This window comes from Eulemur rufifrons, chromosome 14 (assembly GCF_041146395.1).
Source record: "Eulemur rufifrons isolate Redbay chromosome 14, OSU_ERuf_1, whole genome shotgun sequence".
NCBI classification, from domain to species: domain Eukaryota; kingdom Metazoa; phylum Chordata; class Mammalia; order Primates; family Lemuridae; genus Eulemur; species Eulemur rufifrons.
The window spans coordinates 18,189,857-18,213,442 of NC_090996.1; the positions used below are offsets into that span (position 1 = coordinate 18,189,857).

At 49.6% G+C, this 23,586-nt stretch overlaps 1 protein-coding gene across 1 annotated transcript in view; it reads right to left on the reverse strand.

The window, feature by feature from the left end:
• Nucleotides 1-23,586, reverse strand: part of KATNIP (katanin interacting protein) — a 169,054-nt gene that overhangs the window by 36,202 nt on the left and 109,266 nt on the right. The window contains exons 13-15 of the mRNA XM_069486777.1: nt 22,630-22,732; nt 18,063-18,278; nt 7,361-7,498 (exon numbers count right to left, since the gene is read on the reverse strand). Of these exons, the coding sequence (XP_069342878.1) occupies nt 7,361-7,498; nt 18,063-18,278; nt 22,630-22,732 (457 nt within the window). The remainder of the gene's footprint in view (nt 1-7,360; nt 7,499-18,062; nt 18,279-22,629; nt 22,733-23,586) is intronic.

Genomic DNA, 23,586 nt, shown 5'->3' on the forward strand with positions numbered 1-23,586 from the left:
CCCTGCCGACCTCTCTGGCTCTGCCTCCTGGCGTGTGTCCCCAGCTCACTCCACGCAGACACACTGGTCTGACTGCTGTCCTTGACGCTGCCAAGCTCGGTCCTGCCTTCGGACCTGTGCACTTGCCTGGAATGTTCTGCCCCAGGTGCTGGTGGTCTTGCTCCATCTTGTCTTCGGTGACTTCTCCTGACCACCCCTTTGGAGTGGCCCCCGCCCCGTGAGTCCCCTCCCCATCACACTGCCCTGTGTTCGTTCCTTTTCATCTCTGAAATGGTCCTATAAGCTTTTTAATTTATTTATTATCCCTCCCACTCGAAGTGCAGGACAGCCGAGGCCCTGCCAGTCTTACCCAGGGGCCTGGCACAGCAATGCTTACTTTGGAATTAATATATGAATACACACGGGCAGCTCTGCTCTCTGACAGTGTTCTAGGAATGCACCTGTTGGAAAAACGGCGGCCTGCTGGTGTCACCTCCAGGTCATTTCCATCTTGCTTTAGCTTCTGATCTGCTCTTGGGATCTGGGATCTGAGACCCTAGAGACGTCCACCTACACTTGTTCCCCTCCTCAGCCTTCCTGAAAGCGAGGGGAGTGAGCGCTGGCTGAATTTCAGCATCACTGAGTCGCAGGGGTTTCCGTCGCAATTGAGAATGAGAACCACCCGGCCTGCGTTACGCCACAGGAACTCGGCTTCAATCATCCAATTGCAGGCTGGCAGGCTACTATTTGTCGACTGTCAGAAAAGTCGATTCTCAAAGCACTCTTTTACATGTTTATACGGGTACGTTCTCTGTTTAGCAGAGGCGCAGAGCAGACGCGTGCTGTGAATGCATCAGGAAATCGCTGTTGGAGAAGGACATCACAGGCAGCTTTCAATGACTAGTTCCACAAAATTACTGTCACGGAGACATCTGGTGAGGCAGAAACACCCTCATTTAAAGAGGTGCTGTGTGGTGGGGACGCCGTCCAGCCCAGCGCAGTCAACGGGGGCATCCTAGCTTTCCTAACGGGATGTCTCGCTCCCACCGCACAGTTTAAAGCCGCATCTGCCCTCCAGCCATCTGCTGCCCAGCCCCCACCGAGAGGTCTGGCTCAGGGGACCCGGGGAGGGAGGCAGGCTGAGGCGGGGGTCAGGAGCAGGGGGCTCAGGTGGGAACCGTGGGGGGAGGCGCATGCCCTGCCTGATGGTGCAGAGAGCACGTTTCCAGCCCTCTGTGGGCCAAACGAGTCTTATCTGCGGTGGATGTGGCCCCCCGATCACCAGAGTGGGATCCCAGGGAGGGAACAAGTATTCATCACTTGTCTGGATATTCTAAGGCTAAAAAAATAAAAGACCGCATTGTCCCAGTCCATCCTCGGAACAACTCCGCAAGGTGGGCATTAGCTCCATCTTACAGATGAAGAAACTGAGGCACGTGCCTTCCCCAAAGTCACACAGCTGGTGTGCAGTGAGCTGCTCCGGCTGGCATGCCCAAGGTCTTCACTGCCACCTCCCTCTGGGTCAAGCTAGACCCCAAGAAGGCCCCAGCTCTGCCCCGTGTAGCCTGGCCACTGGCAGAAGCACCTGCACCAGGTAGAGCTCTGAGCCCTCACTCTTTCTTTTTAAAAATACAGTAAGTCCCTACAGACCAGCTGTCTCTTACCCACATCCTGGCTCCCTCCTCCCCACTGGGCGGTGTGTGTGTGTGTCCATGTGCATGTGATCGCGTTCTTCCAGACTTTTCTTTCTTTACACATATATGTGCGTACCATGTAAGTGTCATTATACCTCCAGGGCTGCACTTAGAAGCTGTACAAGAGCCACATCGGCACCATGGGGAACACAGGGTGAGGATCTTGCAGGTCCAGATTCCTCAACGTCCCCTCAGTGAAGCTCTGTATAAGGGACATCTTTAGGAAAGGATGGGGGCGGGGCGCGGAATCCTCTGTGTCCTAAAGGACCAGCCTGCTTCCTGCTTTCCAGTAACCAGCGCTTTAACCCCAGACTCTTTCTTCCTTTGGCCCAGCTTCCAGAAAGTCCACGGTGAAACGCCATCCTGCCAACTACCTTAACCTTTAGAACCGTGTGTGTGGGGGCACGTTTCTTGTCTGCTTGGTGGGAATATTTTCTTCCTTGTTCAATCAGAGTTACTGTTATACGTTTTGTTGACGTTGTGTCAAACCCCCTTTGCAATGGGTTTTCAAAAGGACACTTTGACACCCTGTGGCTGCCATGTGGTTAATGGAAGCACGTTTCCTGGCCCATATTTTGCCTTTATGCTCCTTTATAGTTGCTGAGAACTAACCGTGCGGAGACTGCAATGCATTTGTAATGCAACGATACTAATATTATTTCAATCTAAGCAATTAGTTAACTCGGCAGGCTACTTTCCTCCCTGGCCCCGGTGTAGAGTGGCATGTCTCTTCCAATGAACACACGGCTGCTCAACAAAGATTAATGACGGCGCACTTCCACTGTGACAGCCACCAAAGCAGAGCTGTGGGCTTTAGCACTGTCACGTCACTTTCCCCAGAGACAAGCACCTGTCAGCACAGCCAATACAGCCTGAAGGGAAGCCTCCGGAGCAAAGCATCGGCAAGGCCTGAACACCAATCCAGGGTGGGGCCATTAAAGCCGCTGTTCCTTGGCCTGACACAACTGGAGTCGGGCCAGATGTGCACGGGTCAGACTTCATTCATGCACCACCCTGGGCACCCACGCTGACAGTGACCCCACTCTGGAGGCTCTGCCATTGGCTGGGAGCACACACTGGTCCCTCTGTGTAGAGGAAGCATGAGCTGCCGTCCCTCCTTGCACTTTTGCTGGAGTGCTCGCTCCAGAACAGGAGGGAACCAGGGCTTTGGGCTGATTGGAAGGGGACCCAGGGTTTGCCTCCCAGGCCCACTGCTTCTCCCGTGACTGTAGGTGCATCCAGGCACAGGGTGCTTTGGGGAGTGAGCTGCTGCTGCCTGGAGCCCACAACCCATGCTTCGGGACCTGGCTCACAGCCAACTCCTCCAGGAAGCCCCTGGCCCCCTGTCTGCCCCTCCTCCCTGACTCCAGTTGAATTGGGGGTCTTCCTCTGGGCTCTCAGAGTTGGGCTTCCAACCCGGCCCCCTGCACATATTATTACTAGCCAAGTGTACGCATGTACCTGTCCTGGCCAGGATGCATGGACTTCAAGAACAGAGGATGGGCCTATTTCTATCTTGAGGCCTGCTCTGGGGACCAAACTTGCTCCTCCCCTTGAGTGCTTGAACTTGAGAAGTCCCAGAGAGTTCTGGTTTCATGGGGAGGAGACCTCCGTGGCCTTTCACATGTCCCTTGGGAGGAAGACTAATGAAAACCATGCTTTGTGATGTGAAAATTTAATTTCCTTGAAGGGGCAGAAGAAGATGGTGGGACACTGTGACATTGACAAGCGCCTACAACATACCAGGCTCTGAACAGACCACTCCGTGTCACACCCAACATCACTCAGACAATGAAGAGCATGGATGGCACCTGACAGATTAGACCACAAACTGGTGGCCCTGCTGGTGGCCTGAACTCATGCTGATTTAGCCGTAGACCATTTAATGATGTCAGAATTAGTTGACAATATTTAAAAATTGGGAGCTTTCCCATAACGATGTGCATTTCTGGCCTCTCTTGAAATCTTAAGCTACCTGGTGGCACCAGGCCAGTGCTAAGTGCTGAGTCACGGCTGCCCTCCAGCACATCATGGCGCTCCTGCGACCACAGTCTCTCCCTATTGAGGGCAGGACTGTGTAGTGGGCACCAGACTGCCTGGTAGTCATGTGATGACCAGCAAGTTGTTGCTCTGCTTTTCTGTGGCTCAATTTCCCCACCTGTAAAATGGAGCTGGTAATTGCAGGACCCATCTCATAGGTTCTGCTGTGTAGAACAAATGAGCTGATAATATATGTAAAGTGCTTTAAATGCCACCTGCCACGTGCTCAAGGAACGTGAGCTACCACCATGTCTAGTCCTCGATCCACTGCCTGGACGTACACCCCTGTCAAGGCTGGCTGCTCAGGGTTAGCACGGCCTGGAGGTGCCCTGCCCCTGTACGGCCCTGTACGGTGCAGCAACCCCCCTGTCACTCACACAGGCTGGCAGCAGGCATGGGAGGAACCTCATCCACTCTGGGGTGGGCCTTTTAATGACTCTCGCTACCTTAGGTCAAGACTCCACTGAGTCTGGGCTGAGGCCCCGATTTTTGCAATTTTATTCAATCCAACCAATACCACATGGAGGTCTGCTGGGGGGTCCTGGCCTGTGTGGGATGCAAGAAAGCAAGCAAGGGTCCTTGGACGGGGGGCAGCCTCTGTGTCCTCGCTTCCCCTCTACAGTCCCTGTCCCCAGGCCAGATCACACTTACCATATCGCCTAATGAGGGGGAAAGGAGCCCATAAATGTTAGCGCAGGGATTTAACAGGCGGCACATTTTCCAATAAAAAAGACTCCCCTTTTTCTAGTACCTTCTTTTCTTATGTTCTAAATAAGCCTTGGTTGGATTAGCTCCCCACATTTAACTTTTCTTCCTTGGATTCCCACACACAAAACACTGTATTAACAAGCCGTGTCTACCAGGCCGAGCTATATTTCCTATAAACTCTCATTTTATCTCCTCTAAAACACACAGTAATAGCATTCTCCGGAGAATATTAAATCAAACCAACCTGCAGCTGCATTTGTTTGCGCTTTTCTGCCCCCAGTAAATTCTGGCAACAGATGGGTGTGCGTTACATAAGCGGTGCCCTGGCAGGGCCTGCAGTCTTCCGCGCTCCCCCTGGTGTAGAAAGACCTCGGCTTTCTAATTCCCGCAGCCAGCGGCTCCCCAAGCACCGCAACGACACCGTGATGCTCCTGTGGGACTCCTGAGACCCTGGTCCTTTTTAAATTTGCATACGCACAAGGGAGGCTGAGCGCAGGTTAAAGAAGAAAGGCAGGCCTGGGCCAAAAGGGATGAGAAGCTTATCTTCTTTGTAATCCAGCACACAAAATCTGCTTTCCTGGGCCTGAGATGTATTAATATATTCACTGACAGGGCTGAGCTACAGGGTACAGGCTTGGGCAGCCAGTATTGTTCCATTCTCCATTCCAGAAGAGGGGGCTGGTGACCACCTGCCTGCAAGGGCTGAGCAGGACTTGGGAAGAGGGGACCGGGCCCTAGATGCTCGGAGCATGCTGCGGCTGTGAGGGCCCGGGCTGTGTCCTCGGCCTGGGGGTCAGCCTCTGGGCACACACGGGGCCAGCGCTGGCAGGTGGTATAAAGAGGAGGCTGACATGTCCGGAGGAACCTCCTCACTTCTTCCAGTGGCTTGGACTTCTTCTGCTCAGCTTTAAATTATAATTTCAATTTAAACTTTTTCCCAAATTAAAAAACTCATAAAACAGAAATCAGAGACAGCTTTCTATTATATTTCTCTGGGCAGCGTCGTGCACAAAGAGCCGGCTGGGGCCGTCTGCCCTGTCAGTCTCCAGCTCCGCAGTGCCTAGCGATTGACAGGCGCTCAGGACGTGGTCATGAGGAAGATGGACAGCCGGGTGGGTGGCAGAACCAGCAGGAAGCAGTGCAGGAAGGGAGGATGGGAAGGGGGGGGAGGACTGACTCTCCTGGACCAGGTCCCCAGCTCTGCCTGTCACCTGCTGTGTGGTCTTGTGCAAGCCACCTCGCCGATCCCCACGCTCTCAGCCGGATATCGGAAAGGATAATGCACCTGCTTATGGGTTACTGGGAACACCAGCTCATTCACTCGTTCATTCATTCACCGACCATTCATTTCTCTTGTCATTAGAGCAGGAGCGGAGACATCCTGGGCCATGCTCTCAAGGGGTCCATGGCACCTTGGGGGAGGTGGGGAAGTAGTGCAAGGGGCAGTGGGCAGCACTGGCTTCCTGGAGAAAATGACGTCTGGGTGTTCCTGAAATATGAGGCCAAGACGGGCCTCATATGTGGTTGAGTGAGACGGGAGGGGCTGGGGACGAAGGGAGTAACTCCCACGGGGCTTTGAAGCAGCAGAAAAGTGTTATCAGCCCTCCCCAGTGGCTGCTGGGGACAGACTGGAGGGTTGGGCCTAGGGCCAGGGAGAGAGAATCAGAGGCCGTATTCTTCCACATCTCTATGCACCCTCCACCTGGGATGTACTTTCTCCTTTCCTGCCTCAGTTTACTGCTGCTGTCTCTTCGCACCACAGCTCAGGTGTGTGTCCCTTCAAGAACCTTCTCTGATCTCTCCCAGCCTGAGGATGGCTTCCTCCTCCATGCTCCATGCAGACTGAGGCAGGCCAGTTCTAGCCCAAAGATGAGTTTTGTTTGAACAATATGGTAGTTTAAAAAGAATTCAAATTAGCTATTGACATTTACAAACCAGGAAGGTTCATATCAGGAGTCAGACTTCCAGCTCGCTGGGAAAATTTAGAAGATCTAGCAGCACTGGGATTCCTACAGAGCAATCATTAGTTGAAGCTAAAACGTGGCCTTCCCTTTACTTGGGGCATGGGCTTGCCAGGCTGCCACAGACCCCACTACTCCCTAGTGTCTCTCGACGATACCGAGGCTGAGGATCAGTTCCCTTTATAATCTCACTTGAACTATCACTTCCCTTATAGAAGATTTGAAAGGAAATTACAATTCTTGCCCCTACGTCTATCATAAGAGGGGAAACAAGACAGGCCGAGTGAGTTCCTGTCCTTCCTCGCTCATTGAGTCCCTTGCTGGAACCATGAATACCTGAAGAACAGTCCAGAGAAGGCAGGACAAGGGCATGGGTGCAGACAGTGGTGTGAGCACAAATAGTGGATAGTGTGATGACAGAAAGGAGTGGATGGGGTCTAAAACCTGAGGGCCAAAACGGCCAAAGGTCACGGCCTGGCTATGCAGAGTGGGGTCCTCAGACCAGGGAGGCTAGCACACCTGGGAGCTGGTTAGACACACAGAATCCTGGGCCCTGCCTCAGACTGGCCGGATTAGAATCCGCATTTTAGCAAGATCCCTGGGCGAGTCTTTATAGATTAATGTTAGAGAAGCCACAGCTAAGAGAACAGGCCTAGAGTGCGAACACATGGGTTCAAATTCTCATAACCTCCCTGCGTCTCTGTTTCCTTATCTGTAAAATTGAGTCTTGGTTCCTAGTTTTCCATTTCCCCAAAGGGTGGCCTGATATCGCTTCCCAAACCTTAGGAGCTGGAAGCTCTGTCCTGGTGGCCCTGAAGAACGTCGCGTGCACCCCCAGCAGGCCCCCGCTGCACACACGAGGAAGGGCAGCAGAGCCTCCCTGCATCCATGTTGCAGCTTTAGGAATCGGGCCATTGGCAAACCCCTAAGTGCTTCCACCAACCACGTGCCCAGGAGGAACTAGAGCCTGTTACTTACGCCATCCGTCATCCAGTAATTCCAAACCTTGATCTTGGCCAGATCGAAGTCGTGCAGTTGCCTTGTGTTGCGGATAACGAAAAAGAGCTGGAGCGGCGGGTGGAAGGGGCAGGTCCATAAGGAGGGCTCTTTCTTGCCCTGAAAGGTCAGCAAGAGAGGGGAGTCATTAGGCACACTCCTGCCTCTCCCCGGAGTAAAATGGTGGTGACTCTTTGGCTCACAAAAACCAGGAGAGGCCGGGGGCAGGGGGCCAGGCCACCTCTGCATCGTCCGGGTGGGACGAAGGTCTCATCCCATCTGGGCTGCGCTTCACAGCAGACTGGACTGCCCCTGTCCCCACACAAAGCTGCCACATGGGCCTCTCTGACCTGCCAACCAGATGAAATTTAAAGTGCAGTGGGCTTTATTTTAATCAACTTAATCAGCTTTGAGGAGAGCCCTGGGGGTGGGGAGAGACACCAGAGAGAAGGATGGGATGAGAGCCATCGCTTGGCCATTCCATTAACCTGGCAAACAGAGCCTCTGATTTTCTTTTGCAAAACCCTGTCGAATTTTTAAAATTTAAAAATAGAAAAGGAAGAAAGAAATTGGCTCAGGCATTTGTTGGCATTTTTTTCTCTCCTCTCAGCATCTCCAAGGCTCGAGGTCTCAGTTTGCAGTTTTTACCCAGCGGCGAGTCAGGGCTGCCCCTCAAGGCCTGAGGGGCAGAAGAGCGGAGAAGCCTCACTGCCACTGTTACTTACACCAACAAAACTGCACATCATGCGTGCTGTGGGTGCAGATGCACAGAAGCCACAGCAGGGGACTTTTCTCAGCCCCGGTGGCCTTCTCTCATCTCTTCGATACCTCTCCTGTTCTCCATCAGGAGCTGCCCCCAGACATGTCTATGCTGGCTCAACCCCAGTGCCTTTGCACAGGCTGGGCCTCCACTTCCTTGCCATTCTCCTCCTGCCCTGGCACATTCAGCTAAAATACAACGTAGCTCCCACGGTCACCTCTTCCTCTGAATCTATTGTCAATTACTGTCTCTTCGAGACACCGTCAGCTTCTGGTAGTCCCCAAGCTTGACACCTAACTCAGTGTCCCACGATCATCTCTTTTCACATCCATGTTATGCCCCCACTCAGCTGTGAGGGAAGGGGCCGTGTCATTCCAGAACCCTTAGCATTCAGCACAGTTCCTTGGCACATGGCAAATGCCAAAAAAAACTTTTTAGAATGAATAAATGACTGAATGAATGGATACACGAAATGTACCTCCTAGTATCTGCCCTCTCATGGAAACTTTAGACAAGAGATTAGAAGCTAGGTCTGGCTTGAAGAGGTATTCTGTTTCGTTCATGAAACAAAAAAAAACCAAAAAGGCAAAGACAAATTCATTGCTGACATTTAAAAATGGGAAGATTGCCCCCCCCAGCCAGATTTCTGGCTACTGCCTGGGGATTTATGTGCTCGGCCCCTGAAGCCGGCTGCTGTCTCCAGGGCCCCACAGTCCCCACCATTCCCTAGTGTTTTACACTGGTCTCACCTCCTTGTTATGTCCCTGCCTGACCGCTGCGGGCATCTGAGTTTGGGGCTCAGTCTCGGCAAGTCCCATTGGCCAATGAGCAACCACTGCGGCTGGGACACTGGCTGAGCTGTCCCTTTTATCTGCAAGGAGCAGTAACTCGTATCTGAGAACATCTCAACAGACCCTCATCGCCAGGAACGTGCCGGCTACTCCACAGAGCCAGGGAAGGGGGGTCGGCTGATCCGGGAGACGGGAGGCCCAGGCTCCAGCTGTGGGGGAGAACAAATGGGGCTTGTTTCGGTGACAATGGTGCCTTTCAGGAGGGAGGAGGTTGCCTTTGTTAAGGGGGAGTGATGTGTTCAAGGGGTTCTGACCTATTCTGGCAAGTTTCTCCAGCTCTGCAAGAACTTTCCGTGCTCTGGCCAGCTGCAAGGGGTCAAGAAACCACATCTCAAAATCCAGCATTTCAGTCTCATTCCTTCGCCGAGTGGGAGCCTGAAATGGCTCGCCGTGGCCGCCTGACAAAGGAAGAGACTGAAGACGGACCCTTAGATGCAGACGAGGGGACTGTAATTGATTTCCCTTCACATTTCTGTCGGCAGGAGGAAGAACAGGAGGGCTAAGTGGGAATTGTGGTGTTCAAAGTCAGAGAACATTAACCTGAGGATAGCTCCAGGCCTCATTAGCAAGCGAGCCTTCTGATGTTTCCTTCCCACAGACAGAATCTCAGAGAGAGGCGGGTGGAAAGCTGCCCAGGGCTGACCTGGCGCATGCTGGGCAAGCCCCTTGGTGGCAGGCCAGCAGGCAGAGCACCTCGGCTCCTCCCTCCCCATCGCAGGTGGTAAGGAAGATGGCAGACCAAGAATCAGGCAGGGCACCTACACGCTGCTGCCATTTCCCTTGGTTCGCTCAAAACCCCAGGGGGTGACTAGTGCTGTAACTAACACCTGCACTACTGATGAAGACCAACGCCCGACAAGGGTGTGATTTGCCCACGGGTGCTCAGTGCCCACGTGGTGGAGTGAAGATTTGAACCTCGATCTTTAATTCATTAATGCACTCTGTCTCAGTGCGGCTTCCCCCAGAAGCAGAGCCTGATGCACAGATCCAAGTGTGAGTATTTATTTAGACAGGGAAGGAGACGCCAGGAGGAGAGTGGGGAAGCGAGATAGGGGAGGGAAGGCAACCTGTAAAGGGCGTGTTAACAAGCCGGCTACTCCTGCGGGCACAGGGGCCCAGGGAAAGTGGGAGCCCGTGTGGAACATGCATCAGGGCGGTTCCGCCCTCGGGACAGGGCAGCTGGGATATTTACACCCCAACTCCCACAAGCGTTGGTTGGGGGCTACTCCTGGGGGCCTCAGTCCGCTCCCCCTAGTTAGGGCCTGCGACATAGGTGGCAAAGTGGGCCCTGGAGGCCAGACACAGAACCCTCCAGGATAGAAGTCTCCGTGCCAGCAGTCGGAAGAGCAGCCGGTGTGCACGGACGTAGTAGAACAAGCTGGTGTGCGGGCGAGCACGGACAGCCTCTGCTACAGGCTTGCCCAACAAATGGGGGGGGAACCGAGTCCCTTCTGGGGACAGACACTGAGCCAGACACCGGGATGTGTACAGGAACCTGACCTACCAGGTCCTAGTAGCTCTGTGCTTGTAGGGAAGGCGAACAGGTAACATTTCCAAGGAAAAAAAAAAAAAAAAAAAAAGTCAAGCAGGGATAAATTCTAGGAAGAAAATAAGAGAGAATTATTAATGGTCAGTGGAACAGCTATTTTAGAACAGGTGGTCAGGAAAGGCCTCTTTGAGGGGGTAACTTTTGAATTCCTAAACCAAAGGTGCTTTTCTATTCTAGCATTAACCTAACACAGACCCATCCACCAGCAGGGAGATGCCGGATCGCCCTTAAAAGTGGCTCTAGTTTAATAAATTATTGCATTAAAAAGGAACAAACTATGGATACATACAATAACTGGGAAGGATTTTAAAGGCAGGATGCTGAGTGAAAAAAGTCAATCTCAGAAAAGGTACCTACTATGTGATTCCATTTATATAGCATTCTTGAAATGACAAAATGTACAGAGAGGGACAGTTCAGTGGCTGCCAGTGTTAGGGATGGGCGTGGGGAGGTGTGGCTGTAAACAGAGGACAGCCTTAGGGAATTCCTTGGTGGTGATGGCACTAGTCTGTATCTTGACGTCGCAGTGATTATACAAATCTGCATATGCGATGGGATTACATAACTATATACACATGCACACAAATGAGTGTATGAAGGTCTGTACATTATACCAATGTCAAGGCCCTGGTTTTGGTGATGTATTACAGGTACATGAGATTTACCATGGGGGAAGCTGGGCAAAGACAGATGGGATTTCTGTCTTTTTAAAAAAATTGAGATATAGGGCCGGGTGCAGTGGCTTATGCCTGTAATCCTAGCACTCTGGAAGGCTGAGGAGGGTGGATCGTTTGAGCTCAGGAGTTCGAGACCAGCCTGAGCAAGAAGAGTGAGACCCCGTTCTCTACTAAAAAAATAGAAAGAAATTAGCTGGAGAACTGAAAAAATATATAGAAAAGAATTAGCCGGGCATGGTGGCACATGCCTGTAGTCCCAGCTACTCGGGAGGCTGAGGCAGGAGGATCGCTTGAGCCCACGAGTCTGAAGTTGCTGTGAGCTAGGCTGACACCACAGCACTCTAACCTGGGCAACAGAGTAAGACTCTGTCTCAAATAAATAAATAAATAAATAATTGAGATATAAATCACATACCATAAAATTCACCATTTTAAAGTATACAATTCAGTGTTTTTTTACTATATTCACAAGGTTGTGCAACCATCATCATTATGTTTTTCCGGTACATTTTCACCACCGCCAAAAGAAACCACATACCCATTACCCAGTCACTCTCCATCCCCTCCTACCCCAACCCCTGGCAACCATGAATCTACTTTTGTGTCTATGGACTTGCCTATTCTGAACATTTCATACAAATGGAATTATATGATATGCGGCCTTCTGTGTCTGGCTTTTTTTCACTTAGCATGGCATTTTCAAGGTTCATCCGGCATAAATCAATACTGCATCCCTTTTTATGGCTGAATAATACTCCATTGTATGGATAGACCACCTTTTCTTTATCTATTCATCAGTTGATGGACATTTGGGTTGTTTCTACCTCTTGGCTATTATGAATAATGTTGCTGTGAACATTCATGTACAAGTTTTTTTTAATGAACACATGTTTTTAATTCTCTTAGGAATACCTAGGAATGGCATTGCAAAGTCATAGGGTAACTCTACATTTACCTTTTGGAGAAATTGCCAAACTGTTTTCCAGAGTGGCTGTACCATTTTACATTCCCAACAGCAAAGTATGAGGGTTCTAATTTCTCCAAATGCTCACCAATACTTATTTTCACTTTTCCTTTTTTTAAATTATAGTCATCCTCGTGGGTGTGAAGTGCTATCTCATTGTTTTGATTTGCATTTTCCTAAAGATTAATAATGTTGAGTACCTTTTCATGTGCTTGTTAGTCATTTGTATATCTTCCTAGAGAAACGTCTACTCAAAGTCCTTTGGTCATACTTTAATTGGATTGTTCATCTTTTTGTTATTGAGTTTAAGATTTTTTTCTTTATATATTCTGGATACTAGATGCTGATCAGATCTAATATTGGCAGATATTTTACCTCATTTCGTGGGTTGTATTTTTACTTTCTTGATAGTGTCCTTTGAAGAAAAAATGCTTTCAATTTTGATGAAGTCTGATTTATCTAGTTTTTATACTGTTGCTTTTGCTTTGGATGTCATATCTAAGATTCCACCAACAATCGAAAACTTTAAAGATTTATACTTATGTTTTCTTCTAGGAGTTTTAAAGTTTTAGCTCTTACATTCAGGTCTTTGACTCAGTGAGTTTGTTTTGTATAAAGTATAAGATAGAAGTCCACCTTCATTTTTTTTTTAATGTGGAAATGCACTTGTCCCAATGCCACTTTTTGAAAGACTATGCTTTTTCCATTGAATGGTCTTGGCATCCTTGTCAGAATCAATTGACTATAGATGTATTGGTTTATTTCGCAACTCTCAATCCTATTCCATTGATCTATTATATGTTTTATACTTCTGTTAAATTTATTACTAAACATGTTCTTCTTTTGGTGCTGTTGTGAATAGAATTGTTTCTTAATTTCATTTTCCCTTACAATCCTTTTTACTTCCATAAAGTCCGTAGTAATGCCCCCTCTATCATTACTATAATTTGAGTAATTTGAATTTTCTTTTTTTTCTTGGTCACCCTAGCTAATGGTTTGTCAAATTTGTTGATCCTTTCAAAGAAAAAACTTTTGGTTTCAATGATCTCTTCTATTGTTTGTCTATTCCCTGTACTATTTTTACAACTTCCTGCGAGTCTATAATTATTTCTAAATAAAAAGTTTAAAAATGTGTATTATATATATTTATGTAGTGGGGACATAGTGTGAATAGGACAGATAAGACATAATAAACATGTGAACAAAGCTTTTCTTTTCTTTCTTTCTTTCTTTTCTTTCTTTCTTTCTTTTTTTTTTTTTTTTTGAGTTAGAGTCTTGTGCTGTCTTCCAGGCTAGAGTGCAATGCAGTGGCGTTATCATAGCTCACAGCAACCTCCAACTCCGGGGCTCAAGTGATCCTCCTGCCTCAGCCTCCTGAGTAGCTGGGATTACAGAGGTGTGTACCACCACTCCTGGCTAATTTTTCTACTTTTTGTATAGATGGGGTCTTGCTACGTTGCTCAGGCTGGTCTTGAATTCCTGGCCTCAAATGATCCTCCCACCTCAGCCTCCCAAAGTGCTGGCATTACAGGCGTGAGCCACTGCATGTGGCCTTTTTTTTTTTTTTTTTTTAAGATAATTTCTTATAGTGAGATGTGCTCTGAAGAAATGCAAAATGATGCCGTGATAGTGACTGGGATGGGAAGGAACAGGCCTGCTCCAGAGTGTCAGATCAGGAAAAGTCTTGCTTGGACAGTGATATTTGTGCTGAAATACGAATGTGGAGAAGCCACTTGAGAATCTGGAGGAACAGCGTTCTGGAGAGGTGGGCATGAGCTGGGCAGGTCAGAGGAGCAGAAGGCAGGCCTGTGGCTACTGGAGCCTGCGTAGGGGGGCGTCGGGAGCTGGGGGCCTGTTTGCAGAGAGACTCCAGGCCACGGGGAGGCATCTGGGCTTTATCTCTGAGGGCAAGTGGAAGTCGCAGCAGGGGCTTCAGGTTGGGGAGGGGCACAATTTTTAAAAGATAGCTTTGGATAGATACAGAGTGGGAAATGAAGTGGATGGGAAAAGAACAAAAGAAGAAAATAAGAAAGGAGGCTGTTTAATAGTCTAGGTGTGAGAAGACAGCTGATCAAACTTGGGAGGTCCCAGTGGTGACGGAGAGAAGGGGCCAGATTCAGGCTCTGTTTGGGAGGTAGAGGCCACAGGACTTGGTGTGCTGGGAGATGGTGAACAGAACAGTGTCCTGTTCACACGATATCCCTAGTACAGAAAAATGTGCAATGTATATTTTTAAATTTTTTATTTAGAAATAACTCTATACACACAGGAAATCTATAACTTCCTGGGGCAATCGAGGAAGACTCTAAGTGGCGGGCTTGGGCATCTGAGCAGACAGCGATGCCATTTACTAAACAAGAAATTCTAGAGGAGGAAGCAATGTGGGAGTGTGGGCAGGAGGAATCAAAACTTCGGTGTTAGATCTCTGATGGCTAGCGGAGGTCCAAGAGATGTCAAGCAGGAAGCTGACCTTCATGTCAGGAACTCAGAGGAACAAGCAGGGCTGGGTGTATAAATCTGGACTCATCTCAAGGCCATGGGCCAGGCTGCAGCCAGGGAGAGGTAGCGTGGGCACAGAAGGGAGGTGGGTTTGCATGGGGCCTGGGCACTCCCACATCTTCTGCATGACCCGCTCCCCCCAGCCAACTGAAGCACCTTCTCTTTGGAACCCAGACTCCACTTCCAGGTACCTCCGCTGGCAGCTGGGCTCCACCAGCCAGTGCTTCATGGTCTTGAGCAATTATAAAACAGGGAGAGTCATCCCAAGGTTCACGTGAGGGTTAAATGAAGTGGTGCACCAGGCCGTGCTGGCACACGCCAGCGAAATTGGACAGTTCTGAGAGGCAGCACGTTCTAGTCGCCCCAGGCCTGGTACACAGAGTGACCAGCAAGGAGGACCCTGCACCAGGGAAGCAGGGGGGCCAGCCTACCCAAAGCTGGGCCCCAAGATCCAGCAGCCCAGGGGGACAAAGCTGCCTCATGCCCCAACCTCGGGGCCAAAAAATAAAAAAACCCAAACCCACCAAAACCAGGGGCCATCACGTGGCAACGTTCCTCAGCCTCTGCTAAGCAGAGGAAAAGGGACAGTAAACATTAGAATTGGTCCCTATCAAATCCAATGATGCTTTTTATCGCCCCTGGTGTGCTCTGTTCTGTAGAGCAGGCATCCAAAATGCCACTGTTTTTTGAACGAGGGGGACAGCGAAGTGTGGCAAGGGCTGGAGCAAGCATCGGAGCCTACAGACTTCAATCTGGGGGCAGAGCAGGGACATGCAAGGCCAGAGCATCTCAGCAGCTCTTAAGGCCGGATCACACAGCTGCACATCTCGAAGGGGGCTCGGACCCACCCAGTCCAACCTTGGGCACGGCTGTGTCTAGGCTGTCTAGCATCTGGCCTGCCTTTTGTTTAAGGTGACAATCTTGAATTTCTTCGGGGAGAATCCCTCTGTGCCCTGTTGGGGTATCTTGGTGGAACTGGCAACAAGGTGCACCCCTGCCCCAAGCCAGGCGGGTCCATCAGCCTTCCCCTGCTGGGACTGCACATCTCCAGCAGAGTGACACGAGGACAAACGAACAAACACTGCCAAAATATCTCACTAACTGTTTGTTGTATGTACTAAGTGAAGGTAACTTTCTCTTTTTCTCCATCTCTCCTTCTCATTTTCTTCCCTTTCAGACAGTAGCCCACAACCACGAGTCCTGACCCAGCCTAAGGACACATTTCTGATGCTGTGGAAGGTGAACGCGCTACCCAAAGGCCAAATCAGTAAAGTCTCTAAGTAGGACAGCACCATCTTCCCCACAACCTCAAGTCCAACAGGAGGATCTTTCTGGCAGCATCTCATGCTCCCCTGCTCCTCCCCGCTCCCCACAGAAAGAAGACCAAGCTAATACTCAAGCTACCTAGAACCCCAGCATGACATGAGGCCTGTCCCCTTCTGGCCTGGGTGACATTGAGTACACCAGTTACTCAAAAGACTTCAAACAGATTTCTTTTTTTAAAAAAATGAGCTAATGTGAGCCAATCTCACTTTCTGCTGATAATCTAATAATCAACACGATGACCTACACCCATCTCCCATTTTACAGGGGGCAGACATACTGAATCTCAGGGAAGGCAGGTGACTCGCCCAAGGCCACAGAGGCAAGACCAGAATCTGGGTCTTGAGACCTGAGGATTTCAAAGACCCCCTTTCTTATTTCCTCTTCTTTAAAAAGGGAATAATATTACATATTTCTTAGTGTTACTAATACTATTAATAGTAGTAACAGTGAAAACAAAAATAGCTGATGTTTTGGAGCCCATAAGAGGAGCCAGGCATGATCCTTACAGCATTGCATCAAGGTAAGAGCCATTATTATCCTCAGTTTACAGATGGGGAAACCAGAGGTTAGGTGAGTTGCCTGTGGTCACAAAGTTAGAAGTGGTTGGCTTTGAACCCAGATCTTTCTGCTTCTCGAGTCTGTGCATTTAGGTATAAATAAGATCCTATGAACGAAGCATTTAGCACCATGATTAGCACAGCACAAGAACTAAACACGTGGTAGCTGTTTTCATTTTCAGGTCTTTTAAACAAATCAATAATTTGCTTTTTGGAATAGACAATACATGCACATGGTCTATGGCCATACCACCCTGAACAGCCTGATCTTGTCTCATCTCGGAAGCTAAGCAGGGTCGGGCCTGGTTAGTACTTGGATGGGAGACAAAACATGCACATGGAAGGACATGTAAAAGGTGCACAAGAGCACCCAAGGAAAAGTCTTCCTATCAGCCCTGCCCCCTGCCCACCCCGTCCCTGGCCCAGACGTGACTTCTGTTCCCAGTTTCTCAGGTTCCCGGGAGATAATCATGAACGATGCTGAGTACAGCATAGTAAAGATTACATGGCTGGTCATTCTGGCTCAACTTAGCTCGTAGTCTCTTACGTCCAACTTGCAAATGGCAGGAAGAAAAAAATGCCAGTACCTTTTTAAATTTTTTTTTTCTTTTTTTTTGAGACAGAGTCTCACTCTGTTGCCCGGGCTAGAGTGCCGTGGCATCAGCCTAGCTCACAGCAACCTCAAACTCCTGGGCTCAAGCAATCCCCCTGCCTCAGCCTCCCAAGGAGCTGGCGCTACAGGCATGCACCACCATGCCTGGCTAATTTTCTTCTATATATATTTTTAGTTGTCCAGCTAATTTCTTTCTTTCTTTTTTTTTTTTTTGTAGAGACGGGGTCTTGCTCTTGCTCAGGCTGGTCTCGAACTCCTGAGCTCAAACGATCCACCCATCTCAGCCTCCCAGAGTGCTAGGATTACAGGCGTGAGACACTGCGCCTGGCTGCCTTTTTAAAATTTTTTTAAAACTCTGTTTTAAAGGATATTTAAAGGAAAGAAACATTCGATGTTTGTTGGGTGTGCACCGCCCCCCCACCCGGCCTAGGGGAACAGGACCCTGAGCGGGTGTGGGCACAGGCCCTGGCCAGGCTGCAGGATGTGAACTTGGCTCCACTACCTTCCGGCTGTGTGACCTTGGCCAAGTCAATGCTCTTCTCCAAGCCTTAGTTTCTTCATCTGCAAAATGAGGGCATTGACCTCAATGACCCCTGAGGTCCTGTGTTTGGCAGTGACTGCAAGGTGGATCAAAGTGGGGTGAATGGGCTCCTGCAAGAAAACCCCACAGAGCGGGGAGCTAGGACAGGGCTCGGGGAGACACAGTTTGGAGGCCCCCACCAGGACCAGCCCTGAAGCTGCTCCCCTGCTTTGCCCAAATAAACGGCTGTAGGAGATTACGTTTTTCTTCCTCTCCCTGCACACACGCTTATCACACACTTAGCAAGGGCAGAGAGAATGCATAGAAAAAAGCAGCAAAGAACCAACCCAGTGTCCCCCTCCACTTACAGATAAGTTCCTGTTGACAAGGTAGCCCAGGTGCCCGGGTGTGTCTGTGTTCCGGATATCCACGTCATGGGGAGACACATAAAGCTTTGTGTCATTTAGGTCAAAGAACTCGACTTCTGTGAGACCCACCCACAGTGGGTTGCCCCAGTTGGACAGGATTTCCATGGTCACGTAGACAGCATCTTTGATCTCTTCCGCTCTCGTTCTCCGTTTGTCCTTAAAGAAGAGAAAAATAACAGCAAAGGATTAAAACGCGACAGGCTTAAATCCAGCTCTACCACTGCTGCTGGCCTTTGGCAAGTCCTTTAACCTTCAGAGTCTCAGTTTCTTCATCTGTACCATGGGGATAAGAATAGTACCCACTATGTGTGGTGATTATAAAGATTAAATGAACTCACATTGTAAAGCATTTAAAATATAGCTGCTGTGTAACCTGGCACTTAGTAAGTATTCTGTTTGAGAGTTTGCAAATAAATAAAAGTGTTTAAAAAACATCAGATTTTGCTGGGTGTGGTGACTCACGCCTGTAATCTCAGCACTTTGGAAGGCCGAAGCGGGAGGATTTCTTAAGGCCAGGAGTTCAAGACCAGCCCAGGCAACATAGCCAGACCTCATCTCTACAAAGAAATTTAAAAATTAGCCAAGTGTGGTGGCATGCACCTGTAGTCCCAGCTACTCGGGAGGCTGAGGCAGGAAGATCGCTTGAGCCCAGGAGTTTGAGGCTGCAGTGAGCTGTGATAATGCCACTGCAATCTAGACTGAGCAACAAAGTAAGACTCTGTTTCAAAAAGAAAAAAAAAAAAAAAAAAGAAAAAGAAAAGAAAAGCAAAAGCATCAGATTCTACCTGAACATGCGCATCTCTCCATCACTACCCAGGTGTCTGACATGTCACGACATCTGCTGACTTGGGTAAGTGATATGGGCTGAATTGTGTCCCTTCCAAATTCATCTGATGAAGCTCTAACCCCCAGTACCGCAGAATGTGACTGTATTTGGGGATAGGGCTTGTAAAGAGGTGATTAAATGAAAAGTAGGCTGTTAGGGTGGACCTTAATCCAATCTGATTGGTGTCCTTATAAGAAGAGGAAATCTGGACCACAGGGACACCCTAGGGACGGGTGCACACAGAAAAAAGACCATGTGATGACACAGCAACAAGGCAGCCATCTCTAAGGAGAAAGGCCTCAGAAGAAACCAAACCTGCCAACACCTTGACCTTGGACTTCCAGCCTCCAGAATTGTGAGAAAATAAATCTCTGTTGTTTAAGCTACCCAGTTTGTGGCATTTTGGTACGGCAGCCCAAGCAGACTAATACAGTAGGTAACGAGGCCCCATTGCCTTGGACAAGTCACTTTACGTCCCTGAGCCTGGTCAGGGAAGATGAGATGACACCATCTCTGTGATAATTCTGCCAAGGACATTAAGCAAGACACCAACACCCAAGAAGGTCCTATCATGAGCCCTGGCCCTGTGTGTACTCTGCAAGTGTCCATTTCTTTCTGTTTCTCTCCTTCATTGATTTTAATGCCGGCTCCTTCCAGGGTAGGCTGTCTGCTCTGAGCGTCTGCGTGAATGCCATCAGTAAACGGCCACCCTTCGCAATGGCTTCCCGAGGCCCTCGGGGCCGATTGCAGCACTGGTCGCCACGGATCAGTCACTCGTAAAATGGTGCATTCCCTCCCCGCACATGCCCTCTGTTAATTAGCGCCGCTAATCTGCAATGGTTCTGTGAGCAGGGAGCCGAGCAAATGAACAGCAACTGTTCCCCACTTATTTTTTTAATTAATAGCCAGCGAGACGTGCTATCGCTCTCAGCGTGTGTTTGGACGAGGCTTGATGGCCACGTGGTGGGAACGGGGATGGGGAGGAGGGAGGGAGGTCAGCTCCCAGCTCCCAGCAGAAACACACGGCCTGTTTTGATTAGCGCAGGCCTCGAAACCCATGGCTCCCTCCTTCTCTCCTCCCCCTCCTGGGGTCCTGGCCAAGCCCTGCGCTGCCCTGGGCTTGGGTCCCAGGCTTGCAGGATGGTGATAAAGCTAAACTGGCCTGGCCGACGCGGAGGGGACTGGGAGGTTTATGAGCTTTGTGCTTGTGAGGAGCAGTCCAGGGCCAGGTGAGCCGTGGGCCCGGGGGCGTGAAGAAGTGGCAGTGCTCACGGTGTTTGTTGGCGGGAGGGAGGAGGACCAGATGGGAGGCAGGCTGCCTCATGGAGGGGCTGCTGGATCTCCTGCCCGGTGCAATCTGAAATGTGTGAATTCCTGAGCTGAGTTTGTACATGAAGGAGCTGAAGGACCTATTAACTAAGGAAGTGTCACAACTTGTCAATGCCCTAACTCGATGGCGACTCCTGCTTTCGGTATTGCCTGGTTTAGGATCCCCGTCGTCGGTGTGAGGGGGGCACTGGCTGGGAAGTTCCTGGTCCCTGGCATTCACTGCCCCCTCTCTCACCAGGACAGCTGATTTTCCTTTGGGGAAGTCACCTCTTCTCTTTTCTCAGCCATGGAGTCGAAGGGGACTGACACTTTCCCACTCCAAGGAGGGGCCAGACTGGTCTAAGGAATCAATGCATCCTGTCCCCTGGGCCACCAAGAGGGAGCAGCTCAGCGATGGGCATGCACCCCAGCATGGGTCAGCGCGAGCACGCCAACCTCAGATTTACAGGGGGACAAACGCTCTTCTCTCTTGACAGTGGAGTCTGAGGGTGGGAGCTACCCTGCAATTTAGGGACCACGAGGAGAGAGCAGAGCTGGGACCGAGCTGCAGGGGGCAGCTGACACTGTGGAGACAGAGTGGAAAGACACGGTGTGAGCTGCTGGATCAAACCCCACCTGGCCCCACCTGTGCAATTTTCAATGACAAGTGTCTGTAATTTTTCTTCTCTTTGTTGCATAAGTCAATTTGCCTGGATTTTCTGTCTTCTGTAATATTAATATAAAGAGACTTAATTCAAGCTCTTTTTAATGTGGCTGAAGTCTCACCACACTTAGAACATTCACAGCTAAGAAAGCAATTATTCCACGTAGAGGGGGGCAAAGCTTTGATTTCTCCAGATGGCAAACCTTCAACTGATATTTACTTGTTCCTCTCTGCCACGTGCCAGGCGTTGAGTCGCACGTCCTCACAGCCCTTCCCTGTTTCCCCTTCACCGTGGCCCAGCAGGTGTGGATTATTGAGCCTATTTGACAGCCAGGACCAGAGAGCTTAAGAGGCTTGTCTGAGGTCACAGGACCTCTAAATGATGGTGCCAGATTCAAAGCTGGGACTCTAGTCCAGGCCTGCCCAGAGCCCTGTCTGCCATCATATGCGTTTTACATGTGGCTTTGGGAGGACGTGACATTAAGTCCTCATTGGCCAACAGTAAGACTGGTGACCACCATCCCAAATAGTTATAAGACTCCTTACTACGAAAACCATGGCTACCAACCGGAAAACCTCTACGCCCCCCAGCCCCCCGTGGCTCCCAGTATCTACCCAGCGTATCCGGCTCAGTACTACCCGGCCCAGGTTCCCCAGTACGCTCCGAGGGTTCTAACCAACGATCCGACTCCCGCCCTCCACACGCAGCCCAAATCCCGGTCGGGAGCCGTGTGCACCTCAAGTAGGACCCTCTTTGTGTTTGTTTCCTACCAGGTTTGAGTAAAGACAGGGGCAAGAAGGATGTGCCGGAACACACTCATTTTGACACGAAAGAAAAAAGAATCGTCACTAATCCTACCATCCTGACCCCACAGTTTCCTTTCGTATTAACGGTTTAGGTTGCAGTCCTGCGAACACGCTCACACGGACACATCTTTGTATGGTCGCAATCATTCTGGACTCGATGAAGATTAACATCACCTTTTACAGTTAAGTTTATATCCTTAACATTTTCTACCTGCATAATCTTCATAATGAGAGCTTCCATCTTTTTATACTACTGCATGGTGCTGATATATCACACTTTGCTGATTAACTCCATTGTTAGGAGACATTTAGGTGTTTTAAAAAAATTTTTCCCTACTTGCAATAATTCTGCAACAGACATCTTTGTGCCTACAGTTTTTTTGTTCCTTAGGATAAGGTAGTGGGATTGTTGGGCTGCAAGCTAAGTCTTTCTAAGGCTCTTCCTAAGTGCAACCACTCTGCTTTCCAAGAGGGTTTCACCTGCTTGTGTAGCTGCCTGCAGTGTACGCTGCCACGGCTCTAGGGTAACCTTGCCAGCACTGGAGGTTATCATCAAAAATAATTTACTATCTCAGATAGCGAATGGGACGTGGAAGTTGCTCTAATTTGCATCTCTTGATTGCCAGCAGTATGGGACATTTTCCTATGGGCTTACATGCTATTTATATTTCCTCTTGTGCAGACAGGCTTCTCTCTGTTGAAACTCCTGACCCACATCTTCCTCTCCCTCTACTCTCCACCACGTATGTGTCTGTGTGCTGGGGAGGTGGGGAGATGGAGGCACACGGGCACAGAGATGCTAAGTTGACAGTGGTCACAGCAATCCCCACCGAACAGAAATGATTGTCCCTAGGGGACCTTCCTGACTGCATTTGGACATCCCGGTAAGTCGAGGCCCTCACCTCTGGGTCTGGTAATTGTTCCTCAGTTGGTGAAACAACCCCGCCGAGGTGGGCAGAGTCACTTTCGATGGCCTGGAGGACTTTCAGAAGCTTCTGCTGTTGCCTGAAATGGGATTTTGTTTCAACAAAGAGGTAGTAACAAATGATGCACAAAACAGAACATTCTAGTCAAAGGCACCACACTGACTTTTCACCCTCCAGGAGAAGGAACAGTGTGAGAAGAAAGTTTGCACCCTGTGTACTGCTCGAAACCACAGGCAGGCAGGCCATCTTTCTCCGTTTATAAACAGCTGCACACTTAGTGATGGAATCAGAGCCCAGCGGGAGAAATAGTGCCTGGGGCAAGACAGCCCACTGACCACCTCCCTAAGCTAAGAACTTGTTCAGAGTCAAGAGCAGGGGTCCACCCAGCTGAGGCCTGCAGGTGAAATGCAGCCCAAGGCCTGTTTTTGTATGGCCTGTGAGCTAAGGATGGTGGTTACATTTTTAAAGGGTTGTTAAAACAAACAACAACTCAAGAAACAAACAACATCCTCCCCCCACCCCGCCATTTTACTATTTTACAGAAATAGTTTGCACACCCCGGGTTTGGAGATCTGCTCTGCTCCTCTTGTTTCTGGGGACATTCCAAACCCAGCAGAGTTGCAAATTTGCAAATGCTCCCACATACTCAGTTTAAGGCTGAGTGCCCCAAGACCCTGAAGCACAAAGGATCTTGATGACGAAGAAAGCAGCATTTGGCACAGTGTGTGCTCCTGTAAATAAAACTGCATCAGATGGAAAATAGCCTCCTGGTCCAGCCCTTTCACAGGCAGGAGAACCTGCAAGTTCTTACTCATGGCCACAAGGGTACACAGCCATGGCTTCCATCTAGGGTGTGCAGACTGTTGGAGCACTGCCTTCAGCCTATTCAGTTTGCCTACAGGTTAAAAGAAGGGGCTCCCTCTGGGTGGACCT